General features: G+C 36.1%; 2 protein-coding genes and 1 non-coding gene across 3 annotated transcripts; all 3 read left to right on the top strand.

Annotated features, from left to right (window-relative positions):
• The first annotated feature begins 2876 nt into the window (after positions 1 to 2876).
• Positions 2877 to 6526, top strand: LOC136203823 (double-stranded RNA-binding protein 1-like). The gene is made up of 6 exons (XM_065995064.1): positions 2877 to 3167; positions 3313 to 3522; positions 3753 to 3988; positions 4094 to 4310; positions 5200 to 5421; positions 5877 to 6526. Exons 1-6 carry the CDS (start codon positions 2945 to 2947, stop codon positions 6206 to 6208), a joined length of 1440 nt encoding a protein of 479 aa, XP_065851136.1. The 5' UTR covers positions 2877 to 2944; the 3' UTR covers positions 6209 to 6526.
• Positions 6527 to 6547: 21 nt separating this feature from the next.
• On the top strand, positions 6548 to 6632 carry LOC136216273 (small nucleolar RNA Z101). The gene has a single exon (XR_010683267.1). It is a non-coding gene; the product is annotated as a small nucleolar RNA Z101 (small nucleolar RNA).
• A 1158-nt stretch (positions 6633 to 7790) lies between these two features.
• On the top strand, positions 7791 to 8848 carry LOC136203831 (late embryogenesis abundant protein 19-like). Its single transcript, XM_065995067.1, has 2 exons — positions 7791 to 7946; positions 8026 to 8848. The coding sequence occupies exons 1-2, from the start codon at positions 7821 to 7823 to the stop codon at positions 8584 to 8586; spliced, it is 687 nt and encodes a 228-aa protein (XP_065851139.1). The 5' UTR covers positions 7791 to 7820; the 3' UTR covers positions 8587 to 8848.
• The last annotated feature ends 13281 nt before the right edge of the window (positions 8849 to 22129 follow it).

Consider the following 22129-nt stretch of genomic DNA (forward strand, 5'->3'; position numbering starts at 1 on the left):
TGCTATGTATGTTGACCCTACATTGATACTTCTCTAAAAGCCATAGTCCTATTTTGGTACCTTATTCCAAAAACAAGATTATAAAAGAGATGAACTTTGAAATTGATCGATTGAAATTGATTTAGTGGTTTGTAGAGTAATGGGAGGAAATTGAGAATGTAGAAAAGTTTGAGCAATGGATTATATATATAATATATGGAACATAAAGAAATAATAGAAGTGTTAATAAACAGATAACATAAGTTTAAGCTCACATGGTTTTGTAATAATAAAGAATGCTAAGTAAATCCATTCTCCACAAACAACTAATGCTTTAGAATCATTGGCACTAGCTTGAGATAATAGATAAACTTGAGTTTGTAGTTGGATAGTTACATTGACGAATGTGATGAGTCAATCAAAGTTGCATTGATCTATAAAATAAAATAGATTATTTAGATCTTGATATCATTGAATTTTTATTGTGACACAAGTAAATATTATTTGTGGATCTTATTTTATGTATTTTTTAATGATAGTATGATGTACAACAATGAAAAATTGAATGTTAAAATTCAACCGATACACTATGATGGCCAAAAAAATATTTGGTACTGTTGGGGATAATTTAATTTTTATATTCTTAATATAGGTTATAATTTTACTCTATAGTTTTTTTAATTAAATTCATCTCTCAACAAAATAAAAATGTAATAAAAAAAATAGAAAATAATATTAAAGATTATAATCAGAAAAAAAGAAAAAGAAATAATAAAAATCAGGGGTAAATTTGCACAATTTTTCAGTAACCCGTCCAGTAACTTCGACAATGAAAACGGACCCCAAAACAGCAAGATATCATACAGTTATTATTATTTTCAGAAAGTTCGGGATGTTAGCTTTCCGGAATGTCAAAAACGGAGCAAAACGGAGCTAAAACAAAGCCGGTAGAATTTTTCAAAGAGAAGCCATGCTGAAAAACGGGTTTGAATATGTCTACCTATTTGAGGAACGTATTTCACGGCATTACCTCCATTTTTTCAACTCCCAACTTAGCCATTTTCTTTCTTCAACTTATGGGAAGGTAATCGGATCATGAGTGAGAAGTTTAAGGGCCACTAACATGGAATTTGTTACTCAAAATCCTATAAATAGAGCTCAACGCTTTCATTCCAATCCCCACTCAAAAATCAATCAAACACGGAACAATTCAATTTGTCTCTCAAATTCCTTGCCAAAATCGGTCATTTTATCAATCCTTAGGTTCGTAGAAATCGTTCTTTAGCATCTAATTAGTTTAAACAAACTTTCAATTTCCGGAATTAGTTCTTCAATCTCCATTTCTTCAAAAAAAGCTTTCAAATTTCAGAAACTTCAAATCCAAAATTCTCTTAATTTACTCAATCAATTCTCAAATCGTTTTTTGCAAACTCTTAGTTAAGTCATTTAGATCATTATCCAAATCTCGATTCAAGCTCTCTTAGCCTAAATCAAATTTCACCATTGTCATTTTCCTCCGAGCTTTAAGCATTTTTTCGTGAAACCGATATCACTGAAACCACATGTTCGAGCAATTCTCAGTTTACACACCTATTCTAAATCATGTTTAGAAACTTTTTATTGATCTCAATCAATTAAAAAGACTCAGAAACAAGCTTTTGAGTTTTTCATGATTGAAGAATTCATCAAACTACTTTTCTGGTGAGCCATTTTCCAAATTTTATTTTGAGTTCGTTAGCTGATCATTTTAGCCAAAATTAATTTTAATCTCTTTATTGGCATCAATTCTCGAATTCTCAATTTTTATTTCGTAAAAACCGACCCCTATAAGCCTTCTTAATCGTCCTTAGAGTACCCTCCACGAAACAGAATCAAGCTTTTGGTTTTTCAACCATCAAACAATTATTCTGTCACCCCATTTTCAATAATTTATTCCGACTCGTTTACTCGACCTTTTTCTGAAATTCCAGTTCTAAACCCTTCATTCGCAAACTAACTTTAAATACTAGCCTTCGTTTCGCTATAATCCAACCTTTACAGCTCCCGAAATTGAACCAGAAAGTTCTAAGAAATCACTGTTTTTGTTCCACAAATTGTTACTGATTTATTAGCTTGATGGTAAATTTCTGTCTAAGTCCCTGAACTCTCCGAACTGCTCCAAATTCACCCAGAATTACCCGGACAACGCAACAGCCCCCGAGCCGATTTTTCGGAGTTCCAGCCCTTAATTTCGCACATCCCAACGACATCAAAGAGATCGGATTAATTTTATTTCATCCCGTACATATTTGTTTTTATGACTTATTTACATTTCTAGCTTTAAAGTGTATGTTTTTTTAAGTTGTAATTTTCTTGCTTTATTATTATTTGTAATACAAAAAAAACATTGAAAAATATTTACAAAATCAATAAAAATATAAAAGAAAATTAAAAATTTTATATCTTTGTGTTGTTTTATTGTTTTTATTTTTGGTACTTATCTTAAAAATTGTTTTTCCGACTGACCTGTCAAGTAACGTCGGGACCCAAGACCGTTGGTTTTATTTTCAGTCCTTGTGACGGTCGTCAATCGCTTTTCGTTTAGAATGTAAGTAATTTAGGCGCACTATATTTATTTATTTTATTCAATTACCATTTTATCATTTGAGAAATAGCTTCTCTGACACGCCTGCATTAATTTTACCATTTTTAATCCCCGCAAACGCGTATCAAAATTAAAAATTGAAATATTTTAAAAAAATCACCAACAAATACAATACAAGAATTACTTATAAATAGAAATTATAAAAATAATTATACATATAACTTTATCTTATTTTACTTTACCATCAAACTAAATACAATTATATTATTAAATCATTACTTTACCAAATTATTTCATACCCTTCAGTATACTTGCTTTAATTACCCAGGCCTAAGACTCGATTTCTTTTCAACTGTTCTCCAAATAGGATAGAGGTCGAAAATGTACAAAACAAGGCTGCAAGAGTTGTGCCATCAGAAAGTGTGGAATTTGCCTGAATATTCCATAATCAGGGATGGCCCTGATCATTGTACTCGCTTTCATGCCACTGTCGCTGTCAATGGCCGCTCCTTTAATGCTCCATCTCCTGCCACATCTTCTAAGAAGGCCCAAAATGACGCAGCTAAGGCTGCCTTTGATTACTTCTCTTCTTCTTCCGTGCCTGGTAATTTTACTTGTCTACTAACCCTCCAATCTAAATTTCTATTTTATCATGTCTGTTTGGTTGCCGAGAAATAAACCCTAGAAAAAATTGATATTTGTAAAACCACTTATTACTTTTGTGCCTTCTACTTGTTTGATCATGATAGTTGCAATTTCTGCAAGCAATACCAACATTGATTTGGATGATAAAGTCACTACGGGAGGAACAACACAAGCACAAGACAAGAATGGAATGCCTCAAGTGAATGCTAAATCTAATTCTGGAGGAACAAGTGCAACACAAGCACAAGATACAAACGGAATGCCTCAAGTGAATGGGCCAACTACAGTGGCCAAAATCGACCATAATTTTCCAGGTGAGAACCCTATGATCTCAACGAATACAATTGATGACAAAAATCAGCTTTTTGTTTTTGCAGCTTAAATAAGCAACCCATACAGCCCTAGTACTCAGGGATAATCTCTTCCTTTGAACAAATTCATCAGAACTAACTAATGGAATTTAGATTCAAAATATAAATGTTGTATATATATATATATATATATATATTTTTCGTATGATATTATTAGTTTCAATGGACTACAGTTGCAGAAAATTTATGCAAAAATCGGTTGCAAAGCTATGCGCAGAAGAAAAGTCTCGCCCTTCCATTTTATTCTTGTGAGCGCATTGGTCCTCCTCATGCAATGCATTTCAAGTGCAAGGTAACAGTTGGTGGACAAACATATGAGTGTCAGGAGTTGTTTACGACATTAAGCAAGGCTGAACAGGCTGCTGCTAGAGTTGCATTGATGTCAGTACAACCAGAAGGAATTGAAGAGGCTCGTTCTCTTTGAGCTCATTGCCCTTGATATTTTTGTTGTTGTCTTCTGTCAACTTCTTTGTGAAGATGAAACAATTATGATTTTTCTGTCTTCTTTTTTCAGGATGCATCTGCTTATAAGAGCCTTCTTCAAGAGCTAGCTCAAAAGGAATGTTATCAGTTGCCTACTTATAGCACAAGTAGTTCTGGTGAATCTCATAAACGGACTTTTATTTCAACTGTGGAAGTAGGAGGACAAATGTTTAGTGGACTAGAAGCTAAAACCAAGAAGCAGGCAGAGTTCACTGCGGCAAAGGTTGCTTGCACAGCGTTAAAACGATGTATGTAACTACGTGTATAAATATATACTTTTAGTTATATACATATTGATCAATTTAAATTCTTTTACACGACATACCTAGTTATTTGTATAGGACTGACTCCATTTAAGGCATCTGCAGGGATCCTTTCTTTATTATAATCAATTAGCTGCCAGGATTCATACTCTAATTCCATTCAATGCTTAAAACAAAGTATTAGTTGTATGCTTTTGCTTCACGCTGAAACCCTTTGTGATTCGATTCCTCTTCGAGAACATAGAAAGCAAACTTTTTTTTTTATTATTCCTGTCTGGAGTCATATAGTAGTGGAGGCAAAATGATAGGAAAGATGGTGGAAGAAATCAAAAGTAGGGGTACTTGTTACATCTCTTGTACCAACAATTTCATTAGAGACAATTCTTTTTGTCTTTCATATTTGTCATTTGCAATATTGAAATTAATGGGATTTATCTTTGTTTTTCCTTACCTAAAAAGTTTTACAAGAAAGATTTGCAATCAACTTTTGTCCTTTTTTATCCCTCATCCAATGGATGAGGGTTTCAATACCTCCCAACTATCTATCCTCCGTTTAAGCAGATTACAAAAAATTCACAAAAAAGAGGGACATAGGAGAAACTGTTGTGAGAAATGCAATTATAAATCACTGTGGAGGTTTTGGTCTTAAGGAGGAGCACCTAGTAAGATATATTGCATAGGATTTCTTTTTTTTTAAATAATAATAATAAAAAATACTACCTTCCAGATGCATTCATGGTTATTTACTGAAAAGATTAAACAGAACACTCACAATATGTTACATGAAGAGATTTGCTAAAACTCAGGTAGGTTATTAGGGAATATATGCTGTAGTGCTTGATAACATGTCATATTGTCATGGCTTCTATTTCAGGCAACTCAAAGCAGAACCCTCTGCCTTCTAATTCTGGTATTTCAAGTGCACATCCAATTGATTCCTCTTCATCCAACTTGAGACAGAGCATGAGCTTGGACAACTCAAATCAGATTGCTCAGTGCACTTCAAGTTCACGTGATCTCACTGCTTATCTTCACAAGAATGCCCCTATCCAACCTGAACTGTCTGGGTGTGATGAGGAACCTCTGGAGGAGAAAGGTGAATCTTTCTAAAAGCTAGTGGAACTATGCATTTCTCTGATAGTTCTATTAATAACTGTACATTTATATTGGTAACAAAACTTATATTTGATGTGAGTTTTCTATGACATTCTAATGCATACTGTCTTATTACGGTTCAATTGTTTGAGAAAGGCCTTGAAAAAATTGGAAAAGGTTGAGATCTACCATCTAGTGTTGAAATTCTTAGATGAAAGTACTGCTCAGAACCTGTTCCTTAATTTTATGATTTTGCTAACATGCCGAAAGGCAGATATGCTCTATGATATTTCAGACACTGAAGTGCTAGTGTATTGAGTATTTATCTTTTGATCCATTCTTTCAGCATATGCACAACCGTTCTTTCAGTAGTTTATTGGGGATGAACAATCCATTGATCTTGTAATTTTAAGTTAACATATATTCATAACAATCAATCTCTTTGGGAGTTAGCAGGCATTGTAGAAATTGCAGAAGTTGTCAGAGTTGTTCCTCCCGTTGTGACCCCACAACAAGCTAGCTGCCCATCATCTGGTTCAGGAATGCTTTCGTTGCCCAAAGTTGGTCTGCTTTCATCTTCCTCACCTTCTGATTCTTCCACCAACTCAGTTGTAATTTTGAGTGGTGAACATGAAAAGGTAACAAATGTTTCGTCCCAGAATAAGGTAATTGTTCACCCACGGTCTATAAACATGTCGTATCCTCCGGGAAGCACTGTATTGTCCATGAGTGACGACAACTGGGTTGCCGTAGGTATCTCTAGTGGGTCAGGAGATAAAGCTTTATGAGATGATTTTATATCTGTTGTCTATGTTATCATTTTATGCACTTTTGGACGTCTAACAAGCCAAATCATTGACTGATCTGGTGTCCAAGCAAGGTGTTCAATAGATTGGTAGGGGACTGAAAGTATGCTCTGTTGTCTCGAGTTCAAAGCACCATGACTGCAGCTAAGATGAGCAAATGACAGGGTTTGGTAAAGAAATCTGTAAAAAAAGAAGATATATTTTGTTATGCTCATTACAACCTTGAGACTGCGGATTCTGTTTTTGGCACTGTATTGCTAAGAATAAGATATTCTGTGAAATAAGGTTAATTTTCTCAAATTGAGCTGTGCATCGTATTTTATAGAGCAGTTGGATGAATCTGGGTAATTTGTGTGTCATAATTTTCATTAATGCTATATATCACCTTGGAGACATGATGCCCATATTCAAGTTAATGTTTAAATGATAAAAAGAGGCGCTGAAAGTAGAATTGGGAGGTTTTAATCTAAACAAATCAAGAAATCACTAAAGGATTCAAAGCTTGCTTCGCAAGCTTCCATGCCCCCCCGCAAAAAAAAAAAAAAAAAAAAAGTAACAATATTCAGTTTTATTTTGAAAGAAATAATATTCAGGTTTAAAAGCTTGATTTTGACAAATAATAAAAGTTATAAATGAAGAAAGTTTTTTATACCCTCTAAAATTCTAAAAAAAAGGGCAAAATAGTTGAGCATTTTATTTTCTTGTGTGTGGCGTAGCAAGGGGTGGGCTGGGCTGGGCGTTCATTCCAAATATGGTGGATAGAAGGGCTGAACGGTGAATTCAGATAGAATGTGGATTGCAAGTCCACACTAAAACAAGTAGGATGAAGAAACTCCTTGAGCTGCTCAAAACAGAGTGCATACAAATCTAGATTTTTTCAACAAATTGGTGAGATTAGGATTATGCATGTCAAACAGATTTATATCTTCTCAATTTATATTTAATATTAATTCAATCTCAATCGTTTCTATGAAAAAAAATCCCAATCATTAATTTCTTAATTAATAGTTGAAATTATAACATGATCTGTAAAATTGAAATTCAACTCGAGAGAGTTCCTATAAAAAAATTCTAAGAAAACAAACTTTTAGCATTATATAATTATTTTTAAGAGCAGCTACTACTATAATATCTTATAAATGTAGTAGATTTTTTTTTTTTTTTGGTTTCCTAAAAGGAATATGCATTGTCACCAATCCAATATCTGAGGCTTTAGGTATCAGAGAGTAGCATCAGTTTTGAAGTGTTGGTCCAATGAAAAAGCCCAAATGAAATTGCAGCCTTACTCTTACAGCACAAACAAAACATAGCATGCATGCTTCAGTCCATTTGGCATTGAATTGTTTTTGGTGAGTTTTGGCATTGAATTGTTGAATTCTTCTTAATTCATTTAAAATATAATAGAGATTCAAATTCAAAGGGAGCAAGTTTTATTTAAGACAGGAGTCACCACACCGCCAAACCGACGAGGCTTAAGCTACGCGTGGCAGCACCCACCCTACGTGCTACTCAAAACAAGCTGCCACATTTTGCTCTTAATCTTACAAATATGAAATAACCCTTACACCATTTTATTTCATTTCATTCAACAAAGATGGCTTCCATTTCCATTACCAAAAGCCTCGTCTTCAACCTCTCCAAAGCTTCCCCTCCCTCCCCTTCTCTTTTCTCTACTAAAATCTCTCGGGTGTGTTTTACTTCAGCCTCCAAACACAATCAGGTACTTATATATACCATTAAACACTTTTCTTTCTTTATTTATTTTTGTGGATTTCTTGATTCAAGTTCTTGGATTTCAGGGACAAAATGCAGAAGAGGATAAGAGATCAGATTTCACCGATATGGCCAAAGAAACAACAAAGGAAGGAGTGGAGAGAGCCAGAGAACGGGCCAAGCAAGCAAGAGAAGGCTCTGAAAGAATGAAAGGGAAGGCGAAGGAAAGTGCAGAGGAAATGAAAGACAAGGCCAAAGGATATGCGGAGGAGACCAAGGAGAGTGCAAAAGACATGGCGGATAAAGCCAAGGAAGCCTCTCATAAAGCATCAGAGACGGCAGAGAGAACCAAAGAGAAAGCAAAAGAGAAGACCAAAGAAGGGACGGATAGAGTGGCGGAGACTACACACGAGGTCAAGGAGAAGACCAAGGAATACACGGAGGTGGTCGGCGATAAGGCTATAGATGGGACGATTAAGGTTGTGGAGACGGTGGGAAGTGTAGGTGAGAAGGCCAAGCAGACTGTCAAGGGTGCTTGGGATGCGGCTAAAGGAACTACTCAGAAGATTAAGGAGACGGTTGTAGGTAAAGATGACGATGATGATCGGGATGATGATATTACCAAAAAGAGGAAAGGGCAGCATTGATTTCTTTTGTTATAGTTTTGAGAGGAAGCCACAAAATAGTTAAATAAATGTTGCTTATTTAAATTATATACTTAAATCTTTGGTTTTGTGCAGTCCTGTAACTTCTTGAAGCAATGCACTTCAAAGTTGCAACTTTCAATTTAACAAATAATTGGCGATTCAAATGTCTTCTTTTTTTTTTTTTTTTTGAAGCGACGATTCAAATGTCTTTTCATTAAGCTACAATATAAATACTACTGCATACTAGTCATCTTATTATGCACTTTCTCATAGTCTTTTTTTTTTTTTTTTTTTTTAAGCAAGAAAGCAACTTTTTTCGCAGTCTTCTCTTTTTTAGCAAAGAGCAACTTTGTTAAGGAAAACAGAAAGCAGGAAACTTCTAGTAACCAACATCAGCTGTTCCATTCTCTCATTTTGGAACAAAAGACTTCGGGGGTGTGAGCAAACCGAACCGAAGTTTCAGTTATTTTCATAACTGAATTTAAAAAATTTCAGTAACATCATATTTCATTTTAATGAACCAATTTAGATAAATAACCTTCGGAGAAATTAAAAACTAATTAATCAAATTTTTTATATATATAAATAAAAAATCAAAATTTATATATATATATATATATATATATATATATATATATATATGGGTCCTAAAGAGAATTTTTTATATATATAAATAAAAAATCAAAATTTATATATATATATATATAAAATCAAAATTTATATATATATATATCCTTAAAGAGAGAATTGGCAATATATATATATATATGGGTCTTAAAGAGAGAATTGGCAATATATATATATATATAGGTCTTAAAGAGAGAATTGGCAAATTGTTCTTTTCTCTGGAAAGAGCTCAGTGCTGTGTTTGCTGAATTCTGCACAGGGGTTGACTTGGAGGTGGATAATGGTAAGTCCATAAGTTTCTGGTATGACACCTGGATCAGAGATAAACCTCTTATTGAGGTTTGTTGCTCTCTCCCGCCTAGCAATGTCCGCAACTGGAGGATTGCTGATGTGGTGGACTCTGAAGGGGACTGTATTTGGTTTTTGTTTGATTCTTTCTTGAGCATTGAGACTCTCCTCAGAATCAGGGGAATTAAGATTAGTAACCTTGAGGAGGACAAGGATAGGCATTGTTGGGCCCTGACGAATAATGGAGCCTACTCTTGTAAGTCTGCATTTGAAGTCTTTACTCTTGACAGATCCGATCCTCTCTCGGATATTTGGAAGTCCATTTGGGCTCTAAAAATCCCTTATCGAATGAGGAGCTTTCTTTGGCTTGGAGTCAAGGACAGATTGCTGACTAATTCAGATAGGCATAGACGGCACTTGGCGGAGTCTGATGCTTGCAGTAGATGCAGAGGCCATGTTGAATCTTTGTGCCACGCCCTTAGAGACTGTCCTAAGAGTAAGGAGGTTTGGCAGAAAGTTCTTCCGCGCCATATTCTCCCCTCCTTCTTTGCCCATTCGGAGAATGACTGGTTCTCTAATGGGGTTAAAGGTAGGTTACTGGCTAGCATCGAGCAGGGAGACATTTTATTTGCTATTATCTGCCATCACCTGTGGAAATGGAGGAATGAGGAGATCTTTGGTGAGAAGACTGTTTTTACTCAGAACTTACCCGAGTTCTTCTCCAAAAAGCTCCTTACCATTTCGGGGAGCTTCAAAGGGGATTCCCCTGCCATTTCTACCCAGATTAAAGAGGTTCACCTCGTTGGTTGGAGTAGGCCGAAGAATGGGTTGGTAAAGTTGAACACGGATGGTTCCTGCCTCAGCAATGGAAGAATCGCGGCTGGTGACGTGCTCAGAGACGCGGGAGGTGCCTGGTTGTCTGGGTTCACTCATAACCTGGGTTTAGGCTCTTCCTTTTCAGCGGAGCTTTGGGGCATTCTTTCGGGAGTCATGCTTGCCAGAAATCTGGGTATTAAGAGGCTTACGGTGGAGTCTGACAATAAGGAGGCTATTAGTATGATCTCTAATAATCATGTTATTTGTCTTAGTAGCCAGAACCTCATCAAAGCTATTAGAAGGCTGGGCTCCTCCTTTGAGTCCTTAGAGTTCTGCCACATCTACACAGAACAAAATCGAATAGCGGATCGCTTGGCGGCGGCTGGGCACGAGAGGATGTTAGGTGTTACCATCCTTTCTGATCCTCCTATCTATCTTTCTTCTCTCCTTTTAGAGGACTGTGTTGGGGTTAGCTTCCCTAGGCTGATCCCTGGCTAGTTTTTGTTTCGTTGTTGTTTTCTTTTCCTGTTTCTACCAATATATATATATATATATATATATATATATATATATATATATATATATATATAAAGTATATTTTTTAGAGGTTGGATGTTATATTTATATATATATATAAAAATAAAATTATATTTTTTATATTTATATAATAAATTTGGTTCAGTTATCAATTAAATAAATAACTGAATCAAATTAAGTTAAAATTAAAATTGAATCAAACTGTTAAAATTAAAATCGAACCAAACTAAAATATTAAAACCGAATCAAATTAAGATTTCAGTTTCGTTATTGGTTTGGTAATTGGTTACTGGTTATTTTATTTACCCCTACAAGCATCTCAAAATGCGAGTCACCTTAAAAATACAATCCTATCAACAGATAGGATTCACACAGTATTCGGTAGTTGACAGTCTTTTATTAATTTTAATTTATATTGGTGTAGTTAATTTTAATTTATATTGGTGTAGTTATAGTCATTCTTACAATATATTAAGAATATATTAAGATAGTTGAAACGTATTAAAAATTATTTTTAAATACAAAGTTAGATTTTATAAAGTTCTTTTTTTCTAAACAAAAAAACAATGCATTAATGAGTCAGATCATAATAAAATTGTAATAATGAAACAGAAACAGAACTCGGTAATAAATTAAAAACAGAAGGGCAAATGGATAAACGAGAAGATTGTGCTAACACATGTGATATCTCATTCGCTTGTCGCCGTATCCATTTGACTGAGTAAGAGTCATTTGATATTAGAATCGATCGTATTTGAATAATTCTATCCTCAAATTCAGAATCATCAACAGAAGTAGAATTTATTGCATCAATTACTTGTTTAGCATCAGATTCGAAAACCACATTTCTTATTCCATCAACTTGTAGCCATTGCATAGCTTGTAATAAAGCTTCGGCCTCACATTCTCGTGTTGTCGGACAACATAACAGACCCGCACATCTCCCTATTACAAACTGTCCATGTTCATCTCGTACTGTTGCTCCCATCCCTGCAGGACCATCAGTGTTAAAACATGCAGCATCAACACAACACGAGAGAAATCCTTCTGATGGTGGGTGCCAAGCCGTGCAACCAACAGATGAAATATTTCCTGCTACTGTACTTCCGATCTGCTGTTCTCTCGTACCAGTCCGATTTCTCATTTCTCAAGGCATTTGCTTCTGACCAATCATTAAGTACTATGCAAGCTTGAGCCACTATTTGATCTGTTGTACGAATCTCATAATGCCAAAGACGGGTATTTCTAGCCTGCTATAAACTCCAGAGGTGCATCAAAAATGTTTTCACAATTTGTTCCGGTGCTGCTCTAATCATATTATGAAACCATGCTATCAAGTTTTCAGCCACTGCCGCCTCCGCATTAATTCGATCCAGAAGTCCCGCCTTCTGCCACACTCTTATTGCTCCTGTACATTCAATAAAAAGATGCCATTCATCCTCCCAAGGTTTGTTACATATCACAGTGAAGGAAAATAGACAAGCCCAAACGCAGCGGAATAATAAAATTTTATCTATTTTATCTATTTCCCTTTTTCAAGTTCTGTTAATTGTTATTTCATATAAAGAGAGATAGAATGAAATACCTTTTCTGAAGAACTATCTACAGTTGCAAATGAAGTGCCCACAACTCTTAAACCGTGTATCACGAACAACAAAAGAGACAACACAGAAAAAAAAATAACTAATCAGTAATCAACCTTAATAATAGCAATCGCAATGATTGCCTCTAACAGAAATCGATACGAGATCAAAGAGAGAGAGAAATCGATACGAGATCAAAGAGAGAGTAAGAAATAATGTAAATTAGCCGAGACGAAGACGGAACGGTTCCCCCTCCTTTCTTATTTTGTGTTAGTCGAATTTTAGGGGTTAGGGTGTCTATTTATAGACTTCTCAAAACCCTAATCCCAGTTGTGTTAGATAATTAAATAATTAGAATCTCATTCGGAATAGGATTGCTTTTTTTTTTTGATAGAAATTGGGACGAGACAGAACTAGGGCGGGGTGAGCACCCATGGTCCAAGAACTGTCAAACCCGCAATATATTAAAAAAGGAAAAAGTGAATGTTTGAACAAAAGGAGAGAAGGAGAACAAACAACAAGAAGAGGGAAGGAGAAAATTTAGAAAAAATTAAGAGAAACGCAAATGTGAAATACTACAAATGTCATCATCGATAAACCTGTGGCAAAAATCAGGAGCGGAAGGCCACCAATTGATCATTGAAGAAGAGACTCCAAATTTTGTTAAAGCGTCAGCAACTCTATTTCCTTCCCTGAAGATGTGAGAAAAGAGAATGTTCATCCTAGAGCAAATACTGAGACAGTGCAACCATTCTTGTCGAATACCCCAAGGAACATCCAAGGAACGATGTCTAAGCAGATTAATAACGTACATTGAGTCTGACTCAACCCAAAGCTGATGCCAATTTTTCTCCCAAGCGAGTTCGATTGCGAAAATAGCGGCTCTTAGTTCAGCCATGTAAGCAAAAGAAGGAGGGGTAGAAAATGTAAAACAACCTTTGGGAAAACCTCGATAGTTGCGAAAAATACCACCCGCTCCAGCCTCGCCAGGAGTGCCAAAAGCAGAGCCGTCTACATTGACTTTAACCCAACCCGGAGGAGGTTTAAGCCAGTGGACCGGAATAATGTTGGGAGCAGGAGGCGGCCTAGGAGAAGCTAGAAGATTGGATAAGATAGCAGCATCTCTCCGCGAAGAGCAAAAACCTTTAGAAAAGACAAAGGGCTCGCGAATCAATCGAAATAATTAAATAATTATTTAAATAATTAAATAAACACTTTATTATTATCTAAATAATAACTAATTATATCTAGATATTTATTATTAATCAAATTAATAATTTAATTATTATTAGGGATAATTAATTAGAGTTTCAATCACATAAAAACATCTAATTAATATTATCAGATAATCCTTTAATTTAATTTATAATCATAATCTAATTACAATTATTAAATCAAATTAATTATCCCTAATATTAATTACTAATTTCGGCCCCCTATGTTAGTGTCTCACTAATTACTCTTTCGTCCTCTGGTTCCAAGTCCCATATGCGATCCATTAGGTTCTTTACTGCCACTAGCCGTATATATCCTTTGAAATTAATTCATCACGATTATTTCAACATATATATAACGGAATACCGTCGCGAGCTGTTACTAGTCGAACCTATGATATTCCCCTAAGCAATTAAGAAGTCAGGTTGATAACTAACGTTAACCTTTCTGCATTAGGTACAGTATAATACGATCCTTCATCAACTATAAACTGTCGGTCAATTCCTTATAACCATGGAACGTGTCAAGGTTACATATAACGAAGAGTCCGGTTTTACTTGTACAGGTTGAATTCACTCTAAAAGATAAGTTAAGTGAAATGTTCATTTCTACTCTTAACTCTATCACCTTGCAAGGATTTCAGTTAATTCACCATAAGCGGCCATTTGGATATATCTCCCACTTATCGGGAGTGACGAATGCTCAATCTGACATTAACTATTCTGCAACTACTTTTTGTGATACCCAACCCTGCTCTCACACACCCCAGACTCTCACATGTTGGATCATGCTCGCACAGAATCAAAGCATCAGACTCCATAATCCAGAATCACTAATTAACGAATGTTTGAGTCTGAGGATTAGTTATACCTACTAATACCAATGAGATGAACAGTTGACATATTAGATAAATCAATCCATACTGTTATCTCAAGTCGGGTCCCAATCCTAATGAACTCCTTCACCGGATCCATGTAACTGTCTAGATATCTAAATATCTAAAGCTTGTGAGATCAGCTCTCTGTCTCGACAGAAAACATTGTTACATGCAAGTCTCAACAGTAATATGCCAACCCCTATAACATATTACTTGACTTGGGTTAACTTTAAGTTTATTGATCTTGTTATAAAGTATAGTCTCACTTCATGCTTGTATGAACACTCTATAACTGCTAAAACAAACTTAGGATTACTTTCTTTATGAAAGATTTGTGCCTTTATATATAGTTACATCTTAATGCTATATATCTGATTAAACAAATGATTAAATAAACAATTTATTCATTAATATTTATATCCTAAAGTAATTGTCTTTAGGACACTAAACTCCAACATTCTCCCACTTGGACTAAAGCCAATTGTTTCTGAAAACATTCCCATAAGCGTTTGCATGACGATCATGAAACTTTTGGGGTAAGTCATTCTTTAAATGGATCTATAAGATTGTGCCTTAGTGGGCACTCTTTTAATTCTCACATCTACTTCTTTTGTTATCTCTCAGAAGAGATAGTTACGACTGAGGTAGTGTTTGGACGTATTATGAGACTGCGAGCCCTTAGCAAGAGCAAAAGCCCTATTGTTAATCTCATTAACAATGACACCTACCACGCTTAGTTCATTAATGAACTTGCATTCCAAACTTTTTTTTAGCTGCTTCCGAAGCTGCCACACACACACACACACACACACACATATATATATATATACTGATTTAATTTACTAGCTCGGTCACGATTTCTTGCTCGGAACTATTCCAGCTAATCGTACCTCTTTCAGAATAAACTTGTATTATGTAATATCATCTTTATCTGTTTGATGACTTGTATATGAAAGTGTCCAACTTTCAAATTTCATCTCCATATAGCCGGAACATATCTTAAGTCATTTTAAATACTTAAGAATGTTCTTGACAACAATCCAGTGACTATCACTCGGATTGACCTATAATCGACTTTGTCATGCTTGAAGCAAAAGTGATGTTAGATCTTAGTGCAAAATGCTTTGAGCACTTTGTCAACGTATTTAGACTGGGAGGGGTCAAGCAGTCTTCTCAATCTATCTCCATAGATCTTAATCCTTAAGATGTAAGCTGCTTCTCCTAAGTCTATTATGGAGAATTTTATCCGATAACCAAAATTTTCACTGATTGCAGTATAGCTACGTCGTTTCCATTAGTAGAATATCGTCGACATATAATACTAAGTAAACGACCAAGCTCCCACTAGTTTACATGTAAGGGCTCATACGAGCTCCCACTAGCTTACATGTATAAGTTTACAAGAGCCTTCCCATAAGTCATAGGTTCATCGTCTAACACGTGAACCTCTTAGTCGTCTCCCACTAGAAATCCAAATCTCTTTGGGATTTGATAAACTCGACCAGACATATGAGTTAGTAATGTCACCAGCGTCTCATCCTGTGAGACAGATTCAGGTTCCACATATCGCTTCCGCTATTTCAGCCAATCCTTCTTCTTGAACTTCTTCAAGTTCAATCACGCTTTCTACTTGTGTTTCTAGAAGAAACTCTTTCTCTAGAAATACAGAGAGTTTGGATACTATTACTTTCGATCATTCGAATGATAGAAGTAATATCCTACTGTTCCTTCCAGAATTCCAATGAAGAAATATTTATCAGATTTAGGGTCTAACTTAATCTGATGCTATGTATTTAACATGTACTGAACACCCCTAAATTCTCATGAAAGAGAAACTGGGTTTCTTTTCCAATGAACAATTCAAATGGAAGAGAACTTGGCGGTTTTGTGGATACTCGGTTCAAGGTAAATAGGGTAGTTACTAGGGCGTGGCCTTAGAACATCTTTGGAAGAGAGGTTGTGCTCATCATGGATCGTACTATATCTAATAGAGTACAATTTCTCCTTTCAGATACATCGCGGTGTATACAGAGGAGTCCATTATGAGCGAATCCTATAATCAATTTAGATAATTCAGAAAATCATCAGAAAGATATTCTCCACGACGATCTAATCGAAGCACTATGATATTCTTTCTTGTTTAATCTACTACTTCATTCTTGAATCATTTGAACTTTCTCAAAAGATTCTAACTTATGCTTCATCAAGCAGACGAATCAATATCTGGTATGATCATCTTATGAAGCTAATGAAGTGACCGAACCTTTCTCTTGCTTGTGTTGACGTATGACTACATACATCTGAATGCACTAGTCTTAGAGTGTCTGATACACGTTCTCCTTTATTGCTAAAGGGTGTCTTTGTCATCTTTTCTTTAAACAAGACTTACATGTGCCCATTGATTTAAAATCAACCGAGTCTATAAGCCCATCTTGATGCAGCTTAGACATGTGTTTCTTGCTTACATGGCCTAGGTGACTATCACAAGTAAGTTGAATTATCTATCCTTTAGTTCTAAAAGTAAAAGCACCATCATGACCCTTCTTCTAGAGATAGTCTAAGTACTTTTTACAGTTCCTCTTCCAATTCCCTTCTTTACCGTATTGGTGGCATTCCCTTCTTGCTTTTATTGACTTGGGTTTAATGCATTTATTCTTCTTGGAATCTTTAGAATTGGAAAACTTCCCTTTCTCTCATGAGATCCCTCAATAACAAGTGCTGACATCACTTTCTTAAGATTTGGGCTCAACTGACTTGAGCATATTCAAGAGCTCTTCTAGAGAGGTCTCTGAGTTTATTCATCTGACAGTTCGAGATGAACTTATGAATAAATCTCTGGGAGGGATTGTAGAACTAAGTCGACACTTAATTCATTATCCATCACAAATCCAATACTAGAAAGCTTTGGTGATGTAGTCAATTATCTTGACATAAAGTGTCACAACAAAAGAACCTTTTTGCATCTTGGGCCGAAACAATCATCGCTATCTCATAGCTTTCGCATTTGAGTCTGTTTCTCAAAACACCTCCTCCAAGTGCATAACCATGGAATACGCATCCACGTTCTTATATTGCCTTTGTAACTCTAGTGCCATAACTGCAAGTATGATACATCATGTACGTTCGTCATCTGATTGGTGCTTCCGGTAAACATCAATCTTCTTGACAGGAGCATCATTAACAAGGACATTGGGTATCGACGTATCTTAAAACATACCCAATCTTTTTGAACTTTAAAACAATTTTGACGATGGGTATCAATGTATCTTAATACATACCCAATCATTTCGAAACTTCAAAACAATTTTGAGTTTTCCAAAACAGTAAGTGAATTTTGAACTATTCAATTTGTTATCGGTTAAAATATTATATAGATCCATTTTAGATATGATGACTCAGAGTATTTATTTTAACTTGAGAGTGAGATAGAGTGACGGATGTTATTCATTTGTTTAATTCATTTACAATTTAAATACTGTAGACACCGAGTCGGAGGACCTGTGACGAAAACCTGAAACAAGACGGTCGAAGCGATTGATTCCGGAAGTTTTGAAAAATATATAAAGAATAATAAGCTGAGAAAAATTAACGGCACGGCGCGGGCACACAACGGCATCCCGCACGCGGACGACGATGGTCAAACGCCCGCTTGACGGCTCGAGACGTGCGCGCGGCGTCCGTCGGACGCACCGCGAGTGGCACGCTCTCGACGCCCGAGCAATGCCTGGTACCGCTGGCGGTGCGCGCCCTCGTGGGCCGTTGAGCACACGTGCCTGGCAGCGCGAGGCGCGCGTTCGGCGGCCGCGACGTGCGAGCGTCTAGCTGCGCGGCACGCGCGCTCGATGGCCACGGAGTGCACGCGTCCGACGGTGCGGGGCACGCCCCGAGGGTCGCCGGGCGGGCACCCAACCACGTCGGGCGAACGCCCAACGCGTCGGGCGGACTTCCGACGAGGGTTGGGCGCGGGCGCCCAACATTGTTGGGCGGCCGCCCAACCACAATGGGCGACGCTCAATTTTTTTTGGGCGTCGCCCATTGTTCCGGGATCCGTTTCCCTATATAAGGGCACGGATCCCAAGGTGAAAAAGAGGATTTTTGGAGGGGAGAGCTTTCTTACACTATATATTTTTCTAGAGAGAGGAAGTGGATTTTTTGGGAAAAACATTTTTTTTTTCCTAAAATTGAAAATCTCTAAATTTCCTAAGTTCAATTTTTACTAAATTTTTCATAAAAAACGGGAGCTCGCGTTTCGTGGAATCAATCGGCTTCGACTGTCAGATACCGAATTAAAGGTATTATCCGAGGACTAGACTCTTTATTTTATTTAATTTATTCTCTCCTATTTTTTTTATGCTATAGTTTTTATTCCTTTAGTTATTTATTTATTTTGTCACGTTTTATTTAATTAACGTATTTATTTAATTTTCGTTTCGTGTTAAATAAAATTCGGTTTTGTTTTAAAATAAAAACCTCGTTTTGGATATCCCAATACGAACCGTGATCCGATAAAAAGGTAGTTCGGGTATCGAAAATGTTGTAATTATAAGTTTTTTATTTAAAAGAGGTTTTCAAATAACGTTTTAAAATAAAAACATCGTTTTAGGAACTTCCGTGTTCGACTATGATCCATTTTTGGTAGTTCGGAAGTCCAAAACGATTGAATTAGATTTAATTTAAAGCTTTTGAATAAATCTGGAAAATATTGGAGTGCTGCTGTAATTTACCAATTTTGTCACTAAATGCTGTTTACCGACGGATTTTCCGTCGGTAAATCTGCCAAAATGTAAAAAATGCCATTTCGGTCCCTTTTTCTTAACTTTTGGACTTTTAATCCTTAGTATATATATATATATAATTATGTAATATATTCTTTTCAAATTGTTTTAAAACTTTAACATATATAATTATTTTAGGAGATTGGTATTCCATTTTTATTCTAATTTTTTGTATATGTACATATTACTTTCTTTTTTATTATTATTCATTTAAATTACATTAAATTCTATTTTAAATATTATTTACTTGGGCATTTTGGGAGATAATTAGTAGATATTGGGGGAGGAACATATAGTCTTTTTGACATTAGGATTATATTAATTATGTATATATAGAGTTTTGGGGTATATTTGGGTTATCTTAATTATTGTTAAATAAAATTATTTTGAGTGATAAATGCTATTTTCTTATTTATGAATTTCATTCACTATTTTTTTATGTTTAAAGTATAAATATATTATTTTCATTATTCTTTCTTATATATGTATTAGATGGTATATTTTCTTTTACTCTTATTTTATGTCTTTTGGGCTAAAATGTGTAAATATATATCTATATTATTTTCTTTATTTCTTTTGGTCATTTATAAGTCCATGTTTCAAATGGGCTTCACTTGGAAAAATTAATTTTTGGGCCTTAATGTGTTTATTGATGTAATTATAATAGTTAGAGAGTTCATTAAATAAGTGGGGAAAATAAGTCACAAAAAGAGAGTTTTCAATTAAATTATTTAAGCTAATGAGCTTTCTTAGATCTCTAACGTAGATAAATAGAGTCATTTTGGTTGATATTTCAAATCGTCTTCAAAACACCACGTTTTAAAACCTTAGTCCGTTCCAACGACGGATTAAGCGAACATTGTAATCAAAATCGTTTTCTTTGTTAATAATGGAGATTTTGAATCGCTTTCTTAATGAATTTGTACAAAATAAAATTGACTTGTATGTTTAACCACGTTTTCTTATTAAAAGGCTTTTACTTTAACGTTTTCAATTACTCGAGTCGTTCCAACGGCGATTCGGGTAAGCTTCATCAAACGGGGTTTTAAAACGCACCTAAATCGTTCCAACGGCGATTAAGGTGCGAACCATGTAATAAACATCGTTTTGGGGAAATAAGTTAATGTAGAATAGACACACAACATAACATTTAAATACGGTTGTAAATAAATCACTTCTTTCTTCCCCCTCTCTGTGTATGTATAAACATAAATGGGTGATTCTTTACTGATGTGGCTTTTCAATATCATATGCTCAAAATGGTTTCCAAAAAGAGAAAGAAAAGGGTTTCAAATGAATTTTAAACTTAAAGAAGTATACGATTAGTCCGTTATCGCCTAACATGCTGAGTAGGAGGCCGGTGGTTCATAACCGGGCGATGTCGGGGTGCCTAGTAGCCTTTCTCCGGAAAGGAGCTAGCCTTCTCGGCTCGTACCTAAGTTTCCCGAACCCACACCGGTCTCCCGCAAGGGATCGGTGTTCATTTTCCCATTCGTGGGTGGCGACTCTTCCATATCTCCGAGCTCCGGTCCTGCCGAGCAGCTTGATTCCGCGATTGGTTGCTTTCGGCGCCAATCACCGCTTATGTCGCCATGAGGTTGTCCACCCCCCAGTCCGCCCGGGAGATTAGGCCGCGGCACCTCGTCTAACAAGTGGCGACTCTGCTGGGGAAGCGAGAAATTTGATTCCGGAAGGCATGCACTAAGCCCTTAACGGGGACGGATCGTTTTACTTCTTTTCGTATGCATTCACGAGCATTATTGCAAACCCTTTGGGTAATTTCCGCGAAACCTCTAGCGAGAGTCCATTCGTCGCTCGAAAGAGGATAGCGTAAGTTCCCCCTTACAGTAAGGCGCCAGAGGGTCCCCATCCATTCGTTAGGGGCGAATCTGTGCGGTCCTGTGAGGTCCCGCGGTCAGCCGTGTCAGCATATAGTAGCCTTAGAAGTTTCCATAGGATTACCCGTTACTATTTTTGATGTGATAAATGAATCAGTTCGTGTTTTCAAACCGCCATGATACGTGTCTAATCCTAAACTATGTAAAGGAAATGAGACGATGCGTTAATATATACTGATGAATCGACATACTAATTACCCTAAAACATCGAAACGATTTGAACTAAAGACGACTTAGTCATCTCATATGAATGAACATGTGCGACCCGCCTTGTCCCTTTCGGTGTCCCGACGAAGGCACGTGTTCAGGAAATACGTTATGACGTAAGCACGTATTAGTATGAATCGGTTCGGTGTTAAGGATAATTACATTTCGATACAAAAGACTATATTAACGGTGGCCGTTATTCACATTCTTTAAATAAATTAGGATAAAACGAGATCATGACGAAACGAAAACGAAGAACATTTCTGTTTCGAACGACCTTGTTGTAACGTGAAAAGTTTCGCACAAGTAGCCCGTCCCTTCCGAATGAAAGACGAGCTTTTACGTTATGCCTCGTGTCGTTCTTAAGAGAAATGGATGTGTCCATACAGATGACTAAGAAAATAAAGAAGAAAAAAATGAACTAAACGACCAAAATCATTCCGAATCTACGATATATGTTAATCCCGCGAGTAGTTAAAGAAAATAAACCAATATCGTTGAATACGTGCCTCGGACGAGAGTACACCCCGTTTAAAATCTCGAAGCCGAATTAAGCCAAACCATATAATTGCGCCATATGGACGAGACTGCGGGTTTTGACTAACGACTCGATCATTTCGACCGTTACCAAAACTGCAAGAAATATGGCCCGATATACGTGTTTGCTTAAATTCGCGCCTAAAGGAAGGAAAACGGTGATATCCTCGCTTCGAATAAACA

The sequence above is a fragment of the Euphorbia lathyris genome, chromosome 1 (assembly GCF_963576675.1).
Source record: "Euphorbia lathyris chromosome 1, ddEupLath1.1, whole genome shotgun sequence".
Lineage (NCBI taxonomy): Eukaryota > Viridiplantae > Streptophyta > Magnoliopsida > Malpighiales > Euphorbiaceae > Euphorbia > Euphorbia lathyris.